Source organism: Hipposideros armiger, unplaced genomic scaffold, assembly GCF_001890085.2.
Source record: "Hipposideros armiger isolate ML-2016 unplaced genomic scaffold, ASM189008v1 scaffold_1446, whole genome shotgun sequence".
In the NCBI taxonomy this organism is placed as follows: Eukaryota; Metazoa; Chordata; class Mammalia; order Chiroptera; family Hipposideridae; genus Hipposideros; species Hipposideros armiger.
Window position 1 is genome coordinate 179,729 of NW_017732796.1, and position 21,892 is coordinate 201,620.

General features: G+C 39.1%; 1 protein-coding gene across 1 annotated transcript in view; it reads right to left on the reverse strand.

Annotated features, from left to right (window-relative positions):
- Window positions 1-21,892, reverse strand: part of ARMC3 (armadillo repeat containing 3) — a gene marked incomplete at its 5' end in the record, with an annotated part of 83,107 nt that overhangs the window by 19,041 nt on the left and 42,174 nt on the right. Inside the window, 3 exons of the mRNA XM_019633941.1 lie at window positions 4,283-4,451; window positions 5,435-5,571; window positions 8,951-9,200. Coding sequence (XP_019489486.1) covers window positions 4,283-4,451; window positions 5,435-5,571; window positions 8,951-9,200 — 556 coding nt within the window. The remainder of the gene's footprint in view (window positions 1-4,282; window positions 4,452-5,434; window positions 5,572-8,950; window positions 9,201-21,892) is intronic.

Consider the following 21,892-nt stretch of genomic DNA (forward strand, 5'->3'; position numbering starts at 1 on the left):
TGATAGCTTTGCTGGGTAGAGTAATCTTGGTTGTAGGTCCTTGCTTTTTATCACTTTGAATATTTCCTGCAAATCCTTTCTGGCCTGCAAATTTCTGTTGAGAAATCAGCAGACAGTCTTATGGGAGCTCCCTTGTAGGATATGTACAATATTACAATAGCTTCAGGTGTACTTCAAAGCTATTCAACAGTACTGCTTTTCTCTTGCTACTTTTAAGATTTTCTCTTTGTCGTTAACACTTGGTATTTTAATTATGATGTGTCTTGGTATGGGCCTCTTTGGGTTCATCTTGTTTGGGACTCTCTGCACTTCCTGAGATTTCTATTTCCTCCACCAGATTAGGGAAGTTTTCTGTCATTATTTCTTCAAATATGTTTTCAATTCCTTGCTCTCTCTCTCTTCTCCTTCTGGTACCCCTATAATACAAATGTTGGTATGCTTCATGTTGTCCCCAAGGCCCCTTAAATCTCCTTAATTTTTTGGATTCTGTTTTCTTTTTGCTGCTCAGATTTGGTGTATTCTGCTACCTTACCTTCTAAATCACTGACTTGATCCTCTGCTATTGATTCCTTGTACTGTATTCTTTATTTCAGTTATTGTATCCTTTATTTCTGACTGGTTCTTTTTCATGTTTTCTATCTCCATTTTTATGTTTCCCATCTCTTTGATGAAGTTCTCCCTGAAATAATTGAGCATCCTTATAGCCAGTGTTTGGAACTCTGCCTCTGGTGGATTGCTTGTCTCCATTTTGTTTAGTTCTTTTTCTGGAGTTTTGTTCTGTTCTTTTATTTGGGATATGTTTCTTTGTCTCCATTTTGGCTGCATCCCTGTGTTTGTTTCCATGTATTAGGTAGGGCTGCTATGTCTCCTGGTCTTAGTAGAGTGGTCTTATGCAGTAGGTGTGCTGTAGGGCTCAGTGGTGCAGTCTTCCTGGTCACCTGAGCCATGCACTTCAGGTGTGTCCCTTGTGTGGGTTTGTGTGCCCTGCTCTTGTAGTTGAGACTTGATTACTGTTTGCATGTTAGTGGGAGGAATTGACCCTTGGGCTCATTGGCTGTGAGGACTGGCCGTGATTACAGTGGAAGAGTTGTGGTATTGGGTCTGACTCTACAGAGCAGGATCTGCCTCAGCAGGGATCTGGTGCCTGCCCAATCCACCCCTGGGGTGCGTTGTCCTTGGAGGTGGCTGGGTGATGCATCAGCTTGTTTCAAACCTAGCCACTGGGGGGTGCCAGCCCCAAGGCTCCCTGGGAGGGTACCTGCTGCAGGTCAAGTTCTCCTGCAGTCCTTTCCTCACCCAGGGCCACTCAGCATGAGCCACACAAAAAAATCTGCAGATGGCTGCCACCCACACTGTGCTTGAAGTGCCTTGAGAGGCCAAGTCTCAAACCAAGGCCTGCTGCCACTAGTGCTGGGCTTAGGGCTGCTCAGCCAGAGGTAGGGGACATGCTCAAGCCAGATGCTGCTTCTCTGGGTTCTGTGAACCTTTGAGAGACCCTAGGAAAGTCTGAAGCATGAGCTAAGGCAGGCTTGGTTTGTAGGAAAAAGCCACTGGGATCCTCTTGGGTGTGCCCAAACGCTGGGTGGGGTGGGTCTCAGCATCACCAGGGTGTGGCAAACTAATGGTGTCAGCCAGCTTAATGGAGACTCGGATATCGTGGCCGCCTGCATCTGCATGCTGGGAAGGGGGAGGGCTCAACAAAGTAACAATGGCTTAGGGGCTGGCTGAGTGGCTCAGTTGGTTAAGAGCTCGCTCAAGAGTTTGAGCTCTGAGCAACAGCAGTTCGAGTCCCAGCCCAAGCTGAGCAGCCGCTGAGCTGCCAACAGGTGGCAGGATGGCTCAGCTAAAAAACAAAAACAAAAAAAATGAAACAATGTCTTCTGCCAGCTCCTCCATCTGGGAGAAAGCTGCCCCTTCAGCCCTTGTCCTGAAGCCAGACAATTCAGTCCCCTCCCACTCACCCCTCCACCATGTCTCTGTCACTTCTCCAACTTCTGTCCCAGCACTGGAGCTCAGAACCAGTGATTCTGTTGGTGAGTAAGTCTGTGCATGGTCCCTTTAAGAGTGCCTGGGAGTGCAACTGCCCTCCATCTCATTTAGCCAAAATCTCTGCTGGTTTTTATAACCAGAAATGATGAGCTCCCTGGCACTGAAACCCTGGGCTGGGAAGGGGCAGGGACCCCTCGCTCCTCAAGGGGGGGGGGAACTCCACAGCTGAGATATCTCTTATGTAGGTGTGGGGCCAGCCCATTCTGCGTCTCTGACCCTCCTACCAGTCTTGAGGTGGCTTCTTCTCTTTGTCCTTAGTCATACGGCTCTGGTTCAGGAGATTTCAGGCAATTCTCACTGATGGTTGTTTTGTAGTTTAGTTGTAATTTTGATGTGGTTGTGAGAGAACATAAGCACAGTGTTTACCTACTCTGCCATCTTGACTGGAATTCCATGTGATGTAATTTATTTTTACATGTGATGTTTATTGCCTGTCTCTTCCTCCTGGTGCCATGGGAGTAGAGATCCTTGTTTCTTGTTCACTGACATATTCAAAGCCTACAATACTAGAAACTTAATATTTACTGAAAGAATGAATCAGTATTCTCCTTTATAAAGGATATTGTCTCCACAACTTTTTATTTTTTATTTTTTTTATTTGCGTGTCATCCTTGCGCAGGGGCCATGCGAATCTTCTCTGTATTGTTCCAATTTTAGTATATGTGCTGCCGAAGCAAGCACCTCCTTAACTTTTTAAAAAAACTCATAAACAAATACATTTCATCTCAATTTCTGATCCATGGCAACATTTTTCTGATATATTCTTTGTTGGTTTTTCTGCTCTTTTCCTCATTTTTGTTAAAGATTTTTATACCAATGTTGTGCGAGTTCTTTTTAACTTATTCATCATTGAATGAGATGGGATTTCTCGGAGCAGTGATTACTCAGTGGCTTGTGCATGTGTGATGAGGTTTTTGTGTGTGTTATGGGGGTTTGTGCATGTTTTATGGGGGTACAGAGTGGTTATGGTGGCCAGGGGTAGCAGAAGGAAGAGCTCGAGTCAAGTTTTAGGCTAGCTGTTTTTTCATTATTTAAAATGTCTCTAGGGCCGGCCGAGTGGCGCGATGGTTAAGAACTGGCTTGGGATGCCAGAGGGCCCCGGTTCGGATCCCACAAATGAGGGCCAGTCACAACTAGACTGAAGAACAAAACGACAGCAACTTGTCTGTTCCCCTTCCCCCAATTCCCCAGCACTGTTCCCAATTCCCCAATTCCCCAATAAAATAAAATTTAAAAAAATCTTAAAATGTCTCTAATTCTGTTACCATGATAGCGTGCTTCCTGCAAACATGGCTTAGCTCTATGCTTCTTTGTTTATGGCCCTGTCTCCTATCCTACTTTGAACCAAATTGGTCCAAGAGGGCTTCCGCTGTCAGCCTTGCTCCCCGGTTTCCGAGGTCCTGCATGTGACTGGCAAACAGAGACTTAGGCTTTTGTGCTTCTGAGTTGTCCCATCACCTCGGGAAGTCCATATTTTTGTGGTGTTTTCTGTGATCTGTCACCACTAGCTAGCTCTTTTGGGCTTCTTTTCCTTTTCATTCTTCCTCCTTAACACCTTCTGCCTGATCTGAGGGGCTTTTAGTAACTCCTAACATGTTTGAAGTCTGCAGATCATATCTGTTCCCTAGTTTTGCCTAAAATGGATTTTGTGGGTTTAAAAATTTCCCCTGTTCTTCCTATCGCTTTTGGTTTCCACAAGAAGTAGAAAATGCTGGCTTAAGCAGCAATGTCAAAAAGTCCTCAAGATTCCAATTTTTAGCTTCTGTCAACATTAACACTGAATTGCACTATATATTGTTTTAACTGTCATAATTAGAGATATAGTTAAATAAATATTATTCTACATACATTTTAAAATCCAGTGTTACAATTTGGTTAATGTCAATTAGATTACAATTAATAAAATTAAAAACTTATACTTCTGTTCTTATCACTAGCACTGAGCCCTAGAGTTAGCCGAATCCCCAAACTGAAAATGCTGCTTCTTTCATATCTTCTCTGAAACTTAAACTAGCATAGCAAGATCATTTAAGTAAAAGTAATCAGATTCTAGTTAAAAGTATACGCAAATGCAAAATCGCATAGCCAGAAAAAGTCAAGGATGAAGTTCAGATCCCCAAGTTTCTGTCTATAAAAAAATATAAATTATTTACAATTGCATTGTAATGGCATCATGATTACAAAAGAAATTATTATCATACATACTAAAATACAAATTAGTGCTCCCACTTACCCGACCGTAATCATAGAATCCATCACTAATTATGTTACTTGATGACAAATGGCCAGTCTGGCTGTATTTCAGAGGCAGGTGGTTATTGAGCAATTTGTTATAAGCTGCTTCACTGAATTTATTTTTTCGACTTACTGATAGATTAACTTCTTCAAGGATATCTAAAGCCCTGTCAATAAAAGCAAAAGGCATTATTTGCTTTGAATACGCATTCCATTAAGATCTCATTTATATACCTTGCTGAGATCCTGAATAAAGGATTGAGATGGAAAGGCTAAAGTTATCCCATCTTTTTAAATAAAGTAATACTGACAGAGTTATGAAGTCAAAGCAGGCCTTTTTTTTTTTTTTTTTAGCTGAGCCACCCTGCCACCTGTTGGCAGCTCAGCTCGGGCCGGGCATCGAACTGCTGTTGCTCAGAGCTCACAATCTTGAGTGAGCTCTTAACCAGCTGAGCCACTTGGCCAGCCCACATATCAGGCCTTTTTAAGAACATATATGTTTTGTGGTAACTCATCTTCAAAGAGTTGAAAAGGACACTTAAAAAAATTCTTCATGTAAAGCAAAATTAGTACCGGACCCCAATTTTGCAGCTAACTAGGCAATATATGAAAAAAATAAAAATGATTAGAAATAAGGTAAGCTTGTCTATGGTACCTAAAAATCCTATTTGCTGATATGCTAAAGGCAACTAACTCCTCTGCTGTGGGTAAGAACTGGTTTGGCGAGGTTGGCCAAGTATGTAATTCTAATGAAAAGGTTTGGGTCAGGGAGGGAGAAAAATGGAGATGGTTGTCATGGCTCACCCAATTTATTTTAGCCTTGAAAGTTGAGAGATAAATGGTATTGTGTTACAATAGTGGAGGAAAACAAAAGAGATGCATTTCTCAAGATGAAAGAGTGGAAATGTTGAAGATGATTTTGTAAAGGTGGTAAGGGAGATCCTTAGGCGGGCAGCACCGGGAAGGACCCCACTTCCATTAGGCAATCCCTTCAGAGGTAAGGCCTGTGCTGTGACACGCAGAGCCACTGAACACTCTGCAGACTGAGAGGGGGACTGTAGACTCTGCTTGATCCTCCTTGGTCTGAAGATTGTGCTGCTTCATCTTCCGCTTTTCATCCGAGCCAGAAACTGGAGACAGTTCTACTCACCCAAAGCTGCATAATTCAGTGGCCATCAGCTCATCACTGGCACAGACCATTACAGCCCAGCTGGCGTGCCTTCTGACTTCATCATTCTTTGAGCGCAGAAGCTCCACGAGGGGCTCCAATCCACCTGCATTTCTTAACTGAAAGTAGAAACCAACATTTTACGCATTAGGAGTACAGAATATAAACATCATGCTTCAAAAAAATCTCATTATTAGATTGTTTAAAGAAAGGTTGTACCTATGTAAAAACATTTTACAATGTGTCCATATTTAGATTTATTAAATTCAGGGGGGAAAAAAATGGAAAACCCTTACAGACAGGAGCCCAGCTTTCCATTCAAAGTCAAGAAAATGAGACAGTAAAGTAATTGAGGGAGGTCATTGAGATTTTGCACAGGGTGGGGACTGTTGAAAAACCACCTTCTCACTGCCTGCAAGTGAGATGTCCTGTGTTTATTCACTCGGCTCCTCAATGCTGAGTGTGCATTTGGCCCAGAGGTGGACAGAAGACTGGTCCCCCAAAGATGTTCTTGATCCTAAAAGGGATTTTGCCATTGTGGTTAAGTCAAGGAATTGAGATGGGGAGATTATCCTGGATTATCAGATGGGCCCGCTGTAATCACAAGCGTCCTTAAAAAAGGGAGACAAGAGTGTCAGGAGCAGAGAAAGGAGACATGTGGAAGTAGAAGTTGGAGTGATGGAGGAAGGGGCCATAGCCCGGGAACGCAGCTGCTGGTCAAAGCTAGAAATGGCCAGGAATTGGGTTTTCCCCTAATGTCTCCAGAAGGATCACAGCTCTGCCAACACTTTGATTTTAGTCCATAAGATCCATTTTCAGATTTCTGACTTCCCAAACTGTAAAATAGTGGATTGTATTGCTTTAAGTCACTAAGTTGTGGTGATTTGTTAAAGCAGCAATAGGAAAGTAAAACAGTCCCCAAGTCTGGGCAGGAGGAACCAATGCAGACAAGTGCCACCTGTGTCACTGGACGTTGCCACCAACACAGCAGTGTGGCCAAAGCAATACTGAAGCAGTTCCCTAGAAAGAGAGCCATTTTTGTTATCCTTTCACAGTGTCTTCTCTTTGTTTCTCCAAAAAGTGAAAAAGAAGAGAATTGGACAGAATCACATTAATTCTATTAAAAGAAATTACTCATGTATAAAGTTATTCCAACCAGAAAAAAAAGATTTGACAGAGCTCTTGTGTCACTGTATGAAATGCAATATGCCATTATCTGAGCCTGGAGAACAAAAAGAATATTCTGCTGATCTGTATGTGTGGAACCTGAAGACAACAGCCTTAGGGGATATGATCTACTTTCAATCATTTTCTTCTCAAACACAGGGACTCTGGCAGGGACTACGAGTACGTGTCAACCAATGTAACTTGGGCAACTAGAAAAATTTCCTGAGACATCTTAGGCTTAGCATGACAAATTTCTGAACATCTTTATTTCTGAGTATAACACAAGATAATAATCTAAGTCCATGCATTCTTTTGGCAAAGATCTAACTCATTTCTTAATCCCTCCATTCATTCCTCCCTTCGGTCATTCATTTCATTTACTCATTCATTTAAGAACTGTTTGCTAAGCATATGCTGTGTGCCAGCTGTGTGTTCGTGACATGGACACAGGGAACTCTCCGTCCCTTTTCCTAAAGGACCTTATTAGAGCCTTTCATACAAGAACCACATAATGTGAAACGGAGGGTAACGGAGGCCTGCATGGGGTATAATTGGAGCAAGAGGGGGAAGCACCCAAGTTTTGGACAGGATGGGCTGAGCTGGGTTTTGAAGGAGAAACAGGAGTTTATCAGGTTGACAACAGTGAGACTAGCTTCCCACGCAGAGAAATCAAGGAAGTAAAGTAAGAGAACAGAGCATATTAACGAATTACAAATAGTATGGTATTTCTAGAGTAGAGGGCTCCACCTGGGAGGAGATTCAGGCTTACGTAGGCAGGTATGGGATACTGAGGGCCCTTACATATCACGTGAGCAGCTTAACTTTTACCATGGGGTAATGGCACGCCACCGGGAACTCGCAATGGTGTGATGAAGATCAGTCTGAAGGCAATGCGGGAAATAGGAGGTGGCAGGGGTAGGGAAGGCATTAAAGCATCAACTGCAATATTCCAAGAAATAGATGGACTACTCTGCAAGGTGAATAGGGGTATGACCAAGGCACTTTTGTCTATCACTGTGTCCCCAATGCTTAGCATGGTGAGTGCCACACAAGTAAATATTTGGTGACTATCTTACTACCTTAATGGGTGAATACAAATGAACTGAGTCAGTGGGCACAAAGAAGGGGGATAGAATAGATATCTAAAAGAGAGAAGAGGAACGATTTGGTAGTTGTCTGAGCAGATAGCACAGGGTGAGAGCATGGGCTCTGGACTCAGGAAGATGTGTTTTCATAGCCCTGATCTACCACTTATTAACTTGGCTTGGAGAACATTATTTCTTTAAGCCTCATTGTCCTCATAAGTAAAATGGGGGTTACAAATATGCTTATTTCCAGTGGGGTTTAAATGAATGTAAAGTGCTTAGTAGAATGCCTGGCACATAGTAAGTTCTCAATAAATGTTGGCGATTGTCTCTTATATTGAGGAGAGGAACAAAGTCCTACACTGTTTGAATGAACGCCATGGTGACAAATGAGTATGAGAAAAGAAAAAGATAAAGGGACGTTTGTAGGATTATTTTAAATCTGTATGAAGACTTTATAAGACCAACTACAAGTACCAAATACTTTTATGTAATGGTCTTATAAAAAATGCAATTCTAGGTTTTGAAATATAAGAGACACAAAAGCATATGTGTAACCCATATGTATAATTTCAAGAATCAGAGTAAAAGGCACATCTGTTTGTCTACCACCCAGCTTAAGAAATAGCACATTGCAATGACCTTGAACCACCCTGTGTGCGCCTCTGAATCATATCCACATCCTTAATCCCTCAAGAGGAAAGCACTTTCTTGAAGTTGGCATTAATCATTATCTCAGTTTTCTTTATAGTTTTAACTTATATGAATGTATGCCCAAACAACCTTTTTCTTAGCTTTGTATATTTCTGAATGTTTACATCAATGGAATCATAAGATACGTTCTTCCGCAACTGGATTTTGCTCAGCATAAAGCTTGTTGAGGTTCATCTCTGCTGATGTCTGTAGCTGTAGTTTGTTCATTTTTACTGATGTGAGATTCCATTTTATGAATATACCATAATTTATCTGTTCTCTTAACAACTGGACAATTAGTTTGCTTCCAGTTGTTTAGATATTATAAACAATGCTTCCTGGAGCACAGAAGCAAGAGATTATCTTAGAACTGCTGGTTTACAGGGTGTGCTCACCTTCTTTGCTAGATAATGACCATTTGTTTTCCAAAGCATTGCACCAGTTTTGAAGGACTTAAATCATGGGTCTGTTCAAACCCTTGAAAATATTTCAAATGAATCCACCCATACGTACAGACCAGAAAAATGAGAGCAAATGTTATTAAAATCCTCACCTCTGTCCTGGCCTCAACATCACACGCGGTTGCAGCGATGGTGAGGGCAGCTTTGCTCTGCACCACAGTGTTGGCAGAACGCAGTGGGTTGATGAGGGCGCGCATGATGTCATGATTCTGAATGTTTACACGCAGTGCCTCCTGCATCGCCATGTTTGTTAATACCGTGGCAGCGCTGGCAATGGCTCCATCTCGTTTACTGGACAGGATGTTTATCAATGGATCAATGCCATCAGCCTCGGCAGCAGCACTGGGTTAATTTAGGAGAAATGAGTGTCATTCATTCAAGTTCGAGAAATGATCTTTGGCGAGCACAACTGAGCTTATAAAACAAATGAGTACATAAATACAGTTTTAGAAATAAATTAATCTACAATGCGATGAGTCCAGAATTGAGGCACTAGTGATTTAAATGCAGTCTGGGGGAAATGTCCGGTATGAATGAATTTAATCCTTTTCCTACATCTACAGCCTTTGGTTATAGAAAAATGTGTGACTGCTTCTTAGAAACCCTTCTACATCCGTTCATTTTTTAAATCAGTGGTACTTATCAGACCAGAAAATTCTATTCAAAAACAGTCTATTACAATAGTCCTAACCAGTAAAGAAAAACAAAGCTTTAAATAGCAAGAATGAGTGAGCATGGGAACTCTTGGTTAAGTTAAAATTCTTTAGCCCGTCTTCCCCTTTTTCAAATTATGTTGTTAATGGTAGGCAGAATTTAACACATTTGAAGGCAGCAAATCATTTTGCATGTAAATGTTGCTTTTACAAGTTAGACATCAAAAATCAAAGTCATGATATTGACAAATATATAATTTTAGTAACGTAGGCATATTCATTCGGTTGTTAAATTTTCTATTTCTAGTATAAAAAGAATACAGTTATCCATTAACATATTAACATTTCCTCATAATTAGAAAGCCTAAATTTCCTTTTAAGAACAACATATTACTTTCTATAGTTCTTCCTTTGTCAATACTTAAAAACCTCATACAATAGTGAAAATAAAAAAGATCATTTTAATCAGTGGAAGATGATTTCTCTATGTGTTGTAATGTTTGGAAAGGCTTCAAATAAGAGATGTTCCAAACAATAAGATATATAGAGCACCATGTTTTAAAGGACAACTCAAAATTATGTGTTAAAAATTCATTTACATCATCATGGGAATAGAAGTTATCAAGAATAAAAGCATACTTAAGGCTCCAATAATATCAACATCTCTTTTAAGTTTATATTTGACACATTTTTTTCATTTAGGATATTAACCAAAATTTAAAAAAAAAGTGAAGCTATATGATTTAGCCCATCACCCTATATTCTGAAGAGTTAAATTTAATTTGGTACTGTCACATTTGCTGATGGTGAAGGAGAACTGACAACCTCAAGAGTAGAAGTTATCACAATTGTCCCTCAAAGAGAGAAAACAAAATCTTGGTAAAGACCGGTAGCTCTAGGTGAAAGGAAGTTGTGATTGTGAGACAACCCAGCTCTGAAGGAGCCTGAACAGCAGGAACTGGGCAGGAGCAAAAGGACTAGAGGTGGCAGCTATGGAGAATGAAGGGCTTGGTTGGTGTTAACTCTCAAGGCACCTCCCAGCCCTGGCTCGTATAAATCTGTCCAGAAAATACCATACTGATACCGAGGCAAGGTCAGCGCCTTGTCCCGTTTCTCCCATACTTGGTGTATATTTAACCCACTAGGAAGGCATCCCTTAAAACTAAAATTTGGTTAGATGACATGTAACCAAAATTTATTAATATAAAAATATTGGGAGGAAGGCCCTACATCTCACTATAATAACCTGAGGGACAGCATTTAATCTCCTTTCCTAGGGGATAAAATAAACACTTCTAAGATAATTTCACGTTTGATTCTCTCCTATTATTAGTTGACATGGTGGTCATTTGATTTTATGAGAAAGGGAAAATTTGGGGGCTCTCATATATTTGTTTATCAGAAACTTCTCATGTTCAACTTACAGTTGAAACACAGAATTAAAAAAACATGACTGCCAGCAAGAATTTTAATTTATGCATATGCTCTAATTAATATATATTTTAACTTTTTCAAAAATCATTTTTTCCCTTTGATTTATTTTCAGGCACTTAATGCAATCAGATCCTTAAACCAAATACGTTGTAGTTTTTAATCATTATAAACATGCCTCAGCTAAAATACATGAATCCTTTGTCACTTAGTGGTTTTTCCTTTGACAATCAATGTTCACTTTTTAAAACATATTGGAGAATAAAGAAACAGCACACAGTGGAGGTATTTCAGTGGCATCCATGACAGAAGCCAGAAGTATATTAGGTAAACGCATATCAATAAATTCTCAAAGGCCTTGTCTTTTGTGTGTATCAGGGAGCTTTTAGAAAATTTAGGTGAGTATATAGGGTCATGCTGTATCGTTTTAGTTTCTCTTGTTTATATAAAAAAAAAAGCGATCATGGAGATACAAGGAGTTTCATCAGGTGTGCCTCTGCTCACAGCCTGTTTGGGTTTTGCCTCTTCCTTTCTTCTGTGCAACGTCATATTTGGCCTTGGTTCATTTATAATCCATGTTCTGCTCTTTTCTTTGCTCCTTATGGAAGCAGTAAAGGGAAGCACATAAAAACCTAGCTGTTTAAAAAAACAAAGACTCTAGGACACAGTGGAATATAGCTTTTACTAAATTGAACATAACTGCCAGCACAGAAAGACAAATCATACACGCACAGCTGGGAGAACCACTCTCGTGATAGGTACGTATCTGCCCATAATTTATGTGCAGCTCTGTTTAAGTGTAAAAAAACATCACTGAGATGAAATTATTATGGTAAAAACTCAAGCTATTATTCTTACCTAAAAAAACCTAATTTCAATTATAAAAAGAATGCAGAACTTGTACTTCTTAAAAAGACTTGCATTAATTTTGTGCCTTTCAAACCCAAGACATTCTGTTTTCTTTTTCCCTGTCATATATACACAAGCTGAAGCCTGTCATATTTTAAAACACATTTCAGTTTCCTAAATAGTGCAGCATTATCCAAATGAATGGGACGGAAGTCAAACTGCTTTGTTACAAAATCCAGAATTATAGGGCCATATGTCATCACAATAATCTGAAAATATTTTCTGATATTTACTATCATTAGTCTCCATCCAATTGGAGTTTAATCAAGTAAGAGTGTAAAATGTAAATTGAACAAAGAACCAAGCTAAACACCAACAAAGGAAGTGTATACAAACATGTTTATTTCATTTGATATATGTATAAAGAAGTGAGGTTTGATACGTCATGTGCATCCGGTCTATTACCAAGTCCTGACTGTTTTCCTCCTCCATATTTCTCAAATTTCTCCCTTTTCTCCATCTCAGTCTCTCTCACTGAATCCAATCCAACATCCTCTCTTGTGGGTTGGTATAAATATTCTCCTGACAGATCTCTCCTCTTCCCCTCCAGTCCTTTCTCCATCTTAACAGCTAAAATGATCTTTTAAAATGATAAATATAATCATATTGCTCCACTAGTTAGAACTTTGATGGTTTCCCATTGCTTTGATGAGGCCCCAGATTTCTCACATGGCCTTGTGACCCTGTGGGAGCAGAGCCTGCCTCCCTCCCCTGCCTCCCTGCCCACCACCCCTTCTGGCTGCTCTGTGCTCTGGGCCTTTCTGACAACCTGCAATGTGGCAGGCTTTGTCTCAACTCAGGGTGTTTTCGTATGTTGTTCCCTCTTCCTGACATGCTCTTCCCCCTGGGTATTCCCATTCGTCTTTCAAGGGTCAGTACAAATGTCTCTTCCTCAAGAAAAGATTTCTTGATCCTAAAACTAGGTTCTCTTTTTAACACGAGCTCAGAGCACTTGTTTGCTAAACACATATACACTTCTTTTTGTTTAAAAAAGTGATGTTTGGCACAAATGTTCACAATCAGGGAACAGTAGCAATCTTGAAATAGTATTTTACAGCACTTGTTATGAAAAGGAATTCAGCACAAAGTGTTTCATGTAAGTTCAAGCCCCACTATGAAAAGGCACTTGCAGCATGGCCACTAAGAACATAATTAAGGAAAAGTTCAATTACACAAATAGTATCTATTTTCAGTTCACTGAAAAGACTGTGCGATTTCATGTCTGCTTGCCTTTGTGCTCATGTTCCCTTTGCCCCAAACACCCTTCCCTATCCCTCCTGCACCCCTGCCTGAGGAACTCTAGTTCATCCTTCAAAACCTGCTCTACCATCTCTTCCTCTGCAGAGCCATCTGTGACCATCACTACCCCTCCTTGTTGATCACTCACTCCCTCCTCTTTTCTATGTCTGCACCTGGTAGTGTTTAAGTCTTATTTATAGCTCCAGTACTGACAAGATCACTATATTTGAATTGGCTTCAATCAACTCAAAGTGAGTGATGAAGAAAACTTCTGTGGGTATCGGGAGGGGATGAGGGAAAAGTACTTGGCTCAGCTTTAAGTTTGCAAGAGGGGAAAGGACCCACAGGTGGGATGTCCACCTGTGTTCTTGAAATCAGGCTATTTCCTCCCCACCCCCAATGCTTCTGTAATTATATAGTGAAATAATTTTTATATGGAGTTTATCTTGCACTTTGGAAAACTTCTTTGGAAAACTCCATTTTACTCATATATATCAAGTGGTGTCTCTATTTTGTCTTTGCAGACATCGTTGACTATGTTGGTTGTGTTATCAGATGACATTATTTGGTACCTCTCAGAATTTGATCCTTGCTGCAGTTTCAAGGTTCCCATTTAACACATCTGCAAAGTCTAGTTCCATGAATCAAGGGTGACCTTGGGCGGTATGAAAATCTGTTTAACAGAGCCCACATACAGGGTAATATGCGGAACCTGATGGAACAGATGGTAATATTGGCAATCAGAACCTTGTTTGTTAACAGTGATTGCAACCATTCCCACCAGCATGACTTTTCATATGTCTCTGTGAGTTTTGTCACACCAAGGAAGACATATTGGCAGCAGACACACTGCAAGTGGTCAGAAGAGGTGCATATGTCGCAGTGACTCCAGGTTGGCGTGTCTAAGCCTTGTAGGCTCCGGGTGAGTCTATACAGGTGTGTGGGGGTGGAACGCTTGCCATTATGAGAAACAGGTTTCCTGGCTATCACAGCCAGACTTGGAATGCTGTGAACAGGATTCCTGACTCTTGCTGCAGCCAGTTTTTCAACAAAGGTAATGACCCAAGATGTCGAGTGTTTGTTAATTGATCAATTTCTGACCAAAACAGCTATGACCCTACTGCAGCCCCAGAGCTGCAGAAGACTAGAATATGTGCCCTCGAACTCTGGCTGAACTCCAGGATTGACAAACGTCACCAGGAGATTTTTCTCCTTTTCAAGATATGTTATTTAAAGCAGCTTATCAGTAGTGAGGGGAAAATCACAATTAGTTGCAGGCAAATGTTTAATATAAAAAGTTTTTAAGTGACATATAATTATTAAAGTAAAACCCAGCCAAAGAAACAAATGTGTAAAGTTTTTTATCTTATAGCAAAATAAGAATAAGCAAAAAAAAATTTTTTTAAGTACGTGAAAGCAATTCTTTCTATTATATTGATGTGCCCCAGTGAGTGATTTTGAGTCTTTCAGAATGTGCTTTTCTGCTACCGTTTCTGTGACATCGTGGTTTCTCAAGAGAGAAATGCTAGTTGCAAAGAGCGTAGTCCATGCTAACCCAGCACCTCCACAAACAGCATGCAGGATTTTGTCACCAATTATGAGGCTGTCAATCAAAGTCCAGGGAAATCAAATGTAATTTTCTTACAAGTGACACAGAATCCTTATTGACCTATCTATTCAGTCACAATACTTCACTTCCATACATTCCACCTTCTGTTTCAAAAACTGGAATGCCTGCCAATAATTAACCAGCTGCCATCAGGAAAGAACAACTGTTTTCATTTTACATGGCTGACTTGTCTCCTGATAGAATAGGAATAATGGTCAAGGTGTTATAATACTCATAATAAATGGCTTTTGCAGTTACCAAATGTTTCTGTTTAGCCTGGAAATCAGTCTATTTACATATCTGTAGATGACAAGGAACACAATCCCCAAATAATTAGAGATAACATATTGTTGATTTTCTTAACTAAATAATAAGGACACTGAATGCTCTAGCATGACAGCAAATAAAAATCCCCTGGCACTTGCCAGGACTGGCTTATTCTCATCAACTCTAATGACACTTCTTCAGAGAGGACTTTTTTGACGAGCTCTGTGTCATTCCCTATAACCCCTTTCACAACTCTGGTGTCATGCATGTCCCTTGCTATGACATTTGTGTTGTTTTATTTTAATCTATACTGTTATCACTTCTGAAATTACCTTTTTAAAAATGTTCATGTATTGTTTGTCTCCCTGACTGAAATATTAGTTTCATGAAGGCAGTTTTATGGAACCTTTGTCGTATTCCCTACTGTATCCCTACAGCCTAGAACGGTGCCTAGCACATAAAAAACACCCAAGGAATGGTGAAATAATTACAAAAGAAACCTACGAAAAATTCATAGGTAATAACTTCCTTAGCTGTAGGGATAAAATGATAACAGTGGTAAAGTGTGAGCCCATCTAGTGGAAGCTGTGTTCCAGATTCTCTGAGATACTGGGTAGAGGGTAATCAGACGCACAAAATATAATTGATAACCTAGATTGACTTTTTTTTATTGTTTTATAGGTAAGAAAGGTAAAATTTAGAGAGACTAAAAACTTGCTCGCAAAGCAATTCAATCAATAGACGCAGGACTCAAATCATGGCATTTTGATTTTTAGTCCATTACCTTTTTTACAATTATGAATCTCTTAAGCTTCAAAAAGTATAGTATTCTCTAGCAAAAACATAAGCCAGAATCTATTTGATTCACATCATTATTCCTCAGGGAATGAGAAATGAGGGAGAACACTTGGATTCATAACATAGTGGAACATTCTTACCAGCTGTTGGATACATTTTTTCCCTTGTTCTTACTCTTTATGAGAGAAGGGGGAAGAGGAAGAAGAGAAAGAGGAGGATGAGAGGAGGGATAACGGGGAGAGGAACATGGGGAAAAAAGTGGAAGGAGGGTAGAAAGGAAAGGAAGGTAGGAAAACTCACTCCTCCAAAGGTGCCTAGTAGATGTCAAGGAGCCCCGGCTGTTCCAGTGTGGAGGAACTCAGAGGGTCAGTAAAGCGAAGGGAAACATTTTGGTGGGGAAGATTTGGCGAAGTTCAGAGTCAAGGAGGCAGTAAGCAGGAGACAGAGGAAGTTGCAAGGGTGGACGCTAAGAGCTTCAACTCCGGCGAGCTCCCTATGGAAGGAAGTACAGGGCAGACGGCCTGGGTGTGAGTGTCCACCCCACCTCTGTGGCCTTGAGCAAACACCGTGCTTCTGTGTCCTCATCTGCAAAATGGATGTGACTATAGTATCCCTTGCCCCATAGGACTGCTTCGAGGATTTAATGATACATTCCATTTCGAGTACTTAGCTCAATGCCTGGCCCACACATGCCAGCTGTCATCATCATCTGTTCATACTCAGTGAGAAACAAGGGCAGAGATTTCCCTGTATCCTGTCGGGATTCCTTAGATCATGGGACAATATGAACATATTTAGAAATTTGCATGGGAGTGTGAAATTTTCATTTTCAGACAATTTTCAGCTACACAGTCAAGTCTCCAACATGTTTAGCAGAATATTATCTCTTTAAGGGCATTATAATGAAATGCTTTCCAGATCACAATCTTTTAATAATGTTTTAAAATATTATTTTAGATACACTGGAGAGTGTTTCAAATTACATTAGTGGGCGTTTCACTAAACTACAGAGCAATTCTTCCGTTACCTTTTTTGCCCCTCCCCCAACTTCCTCCCAAACTGCCACTAGGGGTCAGTATGAAGACACGGTTCCTCTCACTGTTCGACTGGAAAATGGAACTCTGAAAATATTTCCCTGTGAAAAAACCTATGCAACAAAGACAATAATTACACAACTGTAGCATTATTAAGTCCAACTAATACATCAAGTCTATAGCAGGAGTTTCATTTTTCATAAGACTGTATTTTAATTTTGTATATCACAGTGGATTATTTCTATGGTCAATGTTTCTTTAATAAAAAAATATTCTAAGTGACAAGAATACTTATTCTAAGCGAATCTATGCATATTGGCCAAGACGTATGATCTGAAACAGACGTTAAAATTTATTTTCGAAGAGTGAGAGTACACATTTCTAGCCATCTCAAAGGTAGGTATCCCTTCGTTTCCTGAGGAATGGAGGGGGGCATGAAACTTGTGGTATTTTGCCAACTTTAAGGGTTTTAAGGTTTTTTTTCCCTTCAAAATGACTGTCATCATTCACTGCACTACAGCCTTAAATGAACAATAAAATATTGACAATTATAAGAAATAGCATTAGTCTATACTTAAATCTATAGAATCAAAGAAATGAAACGGTAAAAAGAAATATACAAATATATGGCCTTCCCCCAACTCTATTTAATGGGGTGTGAATGAAAAACAAACAAACAAGCAAAAACAAAACAGAGTGTTTTCTATACACACCAGAGAGATTTAACATTCCAAGAAGTCACTTAAGGTCAGGCCCTTCCCTGAAAATACTGACCTGACTAATAGGGTTTGGGTTGCTGTGAATAAATGAAGTATTGCCTTTTGTTGAAGTACTTACTGTGGGAGGTTCTGGATGTGGCATACCTTTTAAACACTCTCTATACAAATTGCCTGGCTTTCTTAGGCATGGTGCTCCATGAATGATTCTATTAGGTATTAAAATTATTTAGTCAATGCTTTATTTTTATGTTACTGAAGAGAAATATTAATATTGATAATACAAAATGACAGGGCATCCATATATAATGAGGACATTCAGAAGTTCCCAAAGCACTCAAATGCACATCCATATGGTTTGGGGGTACTGTCTCTTCCTGGAGTCCTTCTGGGGTGCACTCCTTACTGTTTCCTCCCTTCCTTTGTTGTGGTGCTGACCATACATCACACAATAGCAGGACAGTCCCTAGAGAGGAGTTCTTTGTCTCTGCTATTAAGGAGGCCAGCAGTGGCCCAGCAATCAATCGAAAAAAAATTTTTTTTAAGTAACCACTATATATGCTCCCATTAGAACATTGAGTCATTGCTGTTGTGGGAAATTAAGAAAGTGTATAAAAAATAAAAAGTAAAAAACAAGGAAATGAAGATAAAAGGGGTCTCTAAGATTTAGGGAAATCACCCCGTTCTTTGTAAAGATAGCACAGAATAAGAATGAAGAATCAGAATTGGTATGATCTTTATGTAAACAATAGACTTGATTATGTATTTTCCATTGCAAAACCAGTTTTTACTTACTTATCTATATGTATTAAAATAATTATGGTTATTACTTTTTTATGTTTTTATTTTATTCATTGCTTTACTTCCTAAAATAATTTTATCTTTTGAAAAAATATCTAGTCAATAATCATACAATTTTCTAATTTTTTCATAGTTTACCAATAATCAAAATTTAGTTAGTGTTAGCAAAAGGAAATGAAAAACATTGAACCCTTTTCATTCTTGGGATAACTTAAAAACTCTAATTCTGATCAGATCCAACAGATGGCAGTGATGTTATAAATTAATAGTTGAAAATATTGTTATAATATGTAAGATCTGCCCTCAGAAAAATGTCAATCGAGAATAATTCTCCCGGTACTTGCATAAGTAATGCAAAACTTTGATATGACTAGTTGCCTAGAAGAGTACAGGCAAATATAACATGAAATTCAGCTGAAAATAACATTTCCTCTTTCAACGATTAACTTTTTCATTTCCAAAAAATATTACAGATAGAGAATTGTCAAAAAGATTAGCAGTGAATCAAGAAAGGATGGATAATGGTGTCCAGATTAATTAAATGGGTTGCATCTTTACATAAAATTCATTAATGGGCTTGGGTTGCATTTGCATCTATTTCTTTATATGGCATTTGTTTTAGCCTTCTCACTTTTTATTTATTCACTTAAAAAGTAATTTTACTTTTCTTTCTCCTTCTATCACTTCAAACACGTAAGTCTGGCTGTTCTTGTCTTTTCCTATGCCTTCAAATAGTTATTTTTAAATCTTTGCCTTTAAATCTCATTGCCTTTTCATATTTTTATTCATTTTAAGTCTCCTATATTATGCAGATAATACAGAATGAAAAGTATGAATAGAAGACTCTTAGAGGTGAAGTCTCCATTGTTGCTTCTGTGATCCAAATTACGTAAAAACAAACAAAACAACACAGAGGACCCCTTTCTGGTGGGCATAGGTTGATGTCAGATAGACCCTCTTTTTTGTCACAATCCTTTTCCTTTTGGTTGTATTTTGGTGTAAGTCCATTTCCCCCCGAATGCCTATCATGGGATGGGCACTATTCTAGATGCTTGGTATGTACCAGTGAATTAAACAGACAGAGGTGCTCCCTTCATGGGTGCTGGTCAGAGGAGGTGGGGACAGAAAATAGATAATAAACATAATGAGTGTGTTATATAGTATATTAGAAAATAAGTGCTATGGAAAAAGCAGGGAAGGAGGATTGATATGTGTGTGTGTGTGGGGGGGTGCCACTGTAAACACTAGTCATGGTGGCCTCTGGAGGAGGTGACATTTGAACAGACTCCAAGTGGGTGTGGGAGCGAGCCACGGCATTTTGGGGTAGAAAAACATTCCATGCAGAGAGAATGGTAGATACAAAAGGCCAGAGGCAAAATACTGCTGGAAGTTGGCCATCCAGTTGTCTCCCTTTACCCACAGTTTTGCTTTCCCCAGTTTTAGTTATCCACAGTCAACTTCAGTCTGAAAATATTAAATGAAAAATTCCAAAAATGAACAATTCATAAGTTTTAAATTGCATGTCGTTCTGAGTAGCTATCCCGCTCCCTCCTGCCCAGGAAGCGAATCATCCCTTTGTCCAGCGTCTCCTCTATATACACTCACCACCTGTTAGTCACTTAGTAGCTACAATCTCACTAATCCATAACGCAAATACCTAGAAAATTCACATATGCAGAATACACATGAGAACTATCAGGGGAAAAAAAGGAAAAGAAATGGCCTCTGGGGACCAAAACACCACCTAGGGAAGAGGCCTCAGACCCTCAATTATGGCTTTTACATAAAGTCTGATAAAGCTTGATTACCAGCTTTTAAATGATTGAAAGGAAGGGATTCAAAGAGAACTTCTGCAGGATTGGCCTTGCCAATCATATCTACAGATGCAGTGAAAATTAATGGTGACAGCCTGCCAATAAGGAATCAACAAAATTCATCAATATCCAAAAGGCATTGCCACCAAGGCTTTACTCAGTGAATGAGCCAAGCAGCCCACCTTCCTTAGGGGGCCTGGACAACTCCACCGGGTAGGAGACGACAGCCACTTAACTCAAAATGATAACCATATGCCCTCCTCCCAAAATTTAATAACAGTATGATCAGTTTCAGAAGGTTGGGAGGGAAAGATTTTAGAAGATTTTGTTTCAAACTCATTACAAATTTTAAAAAGCTCTGCTGATTAAGTCATTTCAAATATCCAGAAAACTTGAGAATTAGGAAGCCTTGTTCACAGAGAACACCAGTTAGGCAAGATCTTTAGTATCAGTTAAGGTGATATTCATAATGAAAGCTAAAAATTTTCCACAGAGGTATATAAATGATCTGGTTATTTATTTATCATTGCTACCAAAATTCCTTATCGTCTTACTATTTTATCACATATGCTTGTGTTTTCTTTTGTAAGAAAGGAAGCTGTGTGGAAATCTGAATTTAGGTACTTTAGATTATAAATTATTTTACCTATATCACAAAATTCTACTTTTACATTATAAAAATGCTTTTATTTTAAAAGGCGTTGGCCACTTTTACCAGAGTCATCACAAGATATGTTTCTCCTTTCCCTGGTTGATTTTTTTTCCCTTTAATTTTGAGAATTTTGTTTTACCCACAACTTTTCAGGCAAAAATGCATTACAGAAATGAAATTATACCAGTATCTTATGTTATCATAACACGCCCGTGATTACTCAAGTCATAAATGAGCCTCCAACTCCAGAAGGTACCCTGAGTTTAAGAATTAGAAATCCATTTTAGGCACAATATAGGAGTGTAGGAGAAGGGGTTACTTTTTGGTTTTTTAAATTTCATCTTCTGTCTTTATTGGTTTTTTAATTTAACAAAATTTTCTATTACAGTTAACATACAATATTATATTAGTTTCAGGCATACAACATAGTGATTATACATTTATATAACTTATGAAGTATGAAGTGAATATCCCAAAACAGAAACAAACTCACAGATACAGAGAACAAACTGATGGTTTGCCAGATGGGAGAGGGGTTGAGGAAATGAATGAAAAAGGGGAAGGGATTAAGAGGTACACCTTGTTAGATATAAAACCAGTCACAGAGATGTAAAAGTAAAGCATAGGGAATACAGTCAATAATATTGTAATAACTGTGTATGATGTCAGACAGGTACTAGGCTTGTAGGAGAAGGGGTTAGAGTTTAACAAACAAAATTAGAATTCGCAGTGCTTAATTAACTGCATTTTAAAAAAAATAGGCTAACAAATAATCAGGTATCTAAATGGTTACTCAATGCACTCGAAAGACATGAGCTCTGGGTTTTTTCCTCCTTCTCTTACTATTTAGGTGTGGTGTAAAAGCGACTTTCTCACTGTTTCTAACCCTCAACTCCAGCCACTCCAGCTGCAGAGCCACGACTGGGCCTCAGTCCTATACAGCACTTTGCTAGGAAACACAATGGATGGACTGCTTCTAAAAAGTGATGCTGGAAACACTCACTAATGCTGAATTTAAACTAATAATGTTTTAAAAACTATCTAAGTAGAAAACATTTTATATAAAAGTAACCAGTCACCTTTGTTGTCTCTTCTGTGCTAATTAACAAAT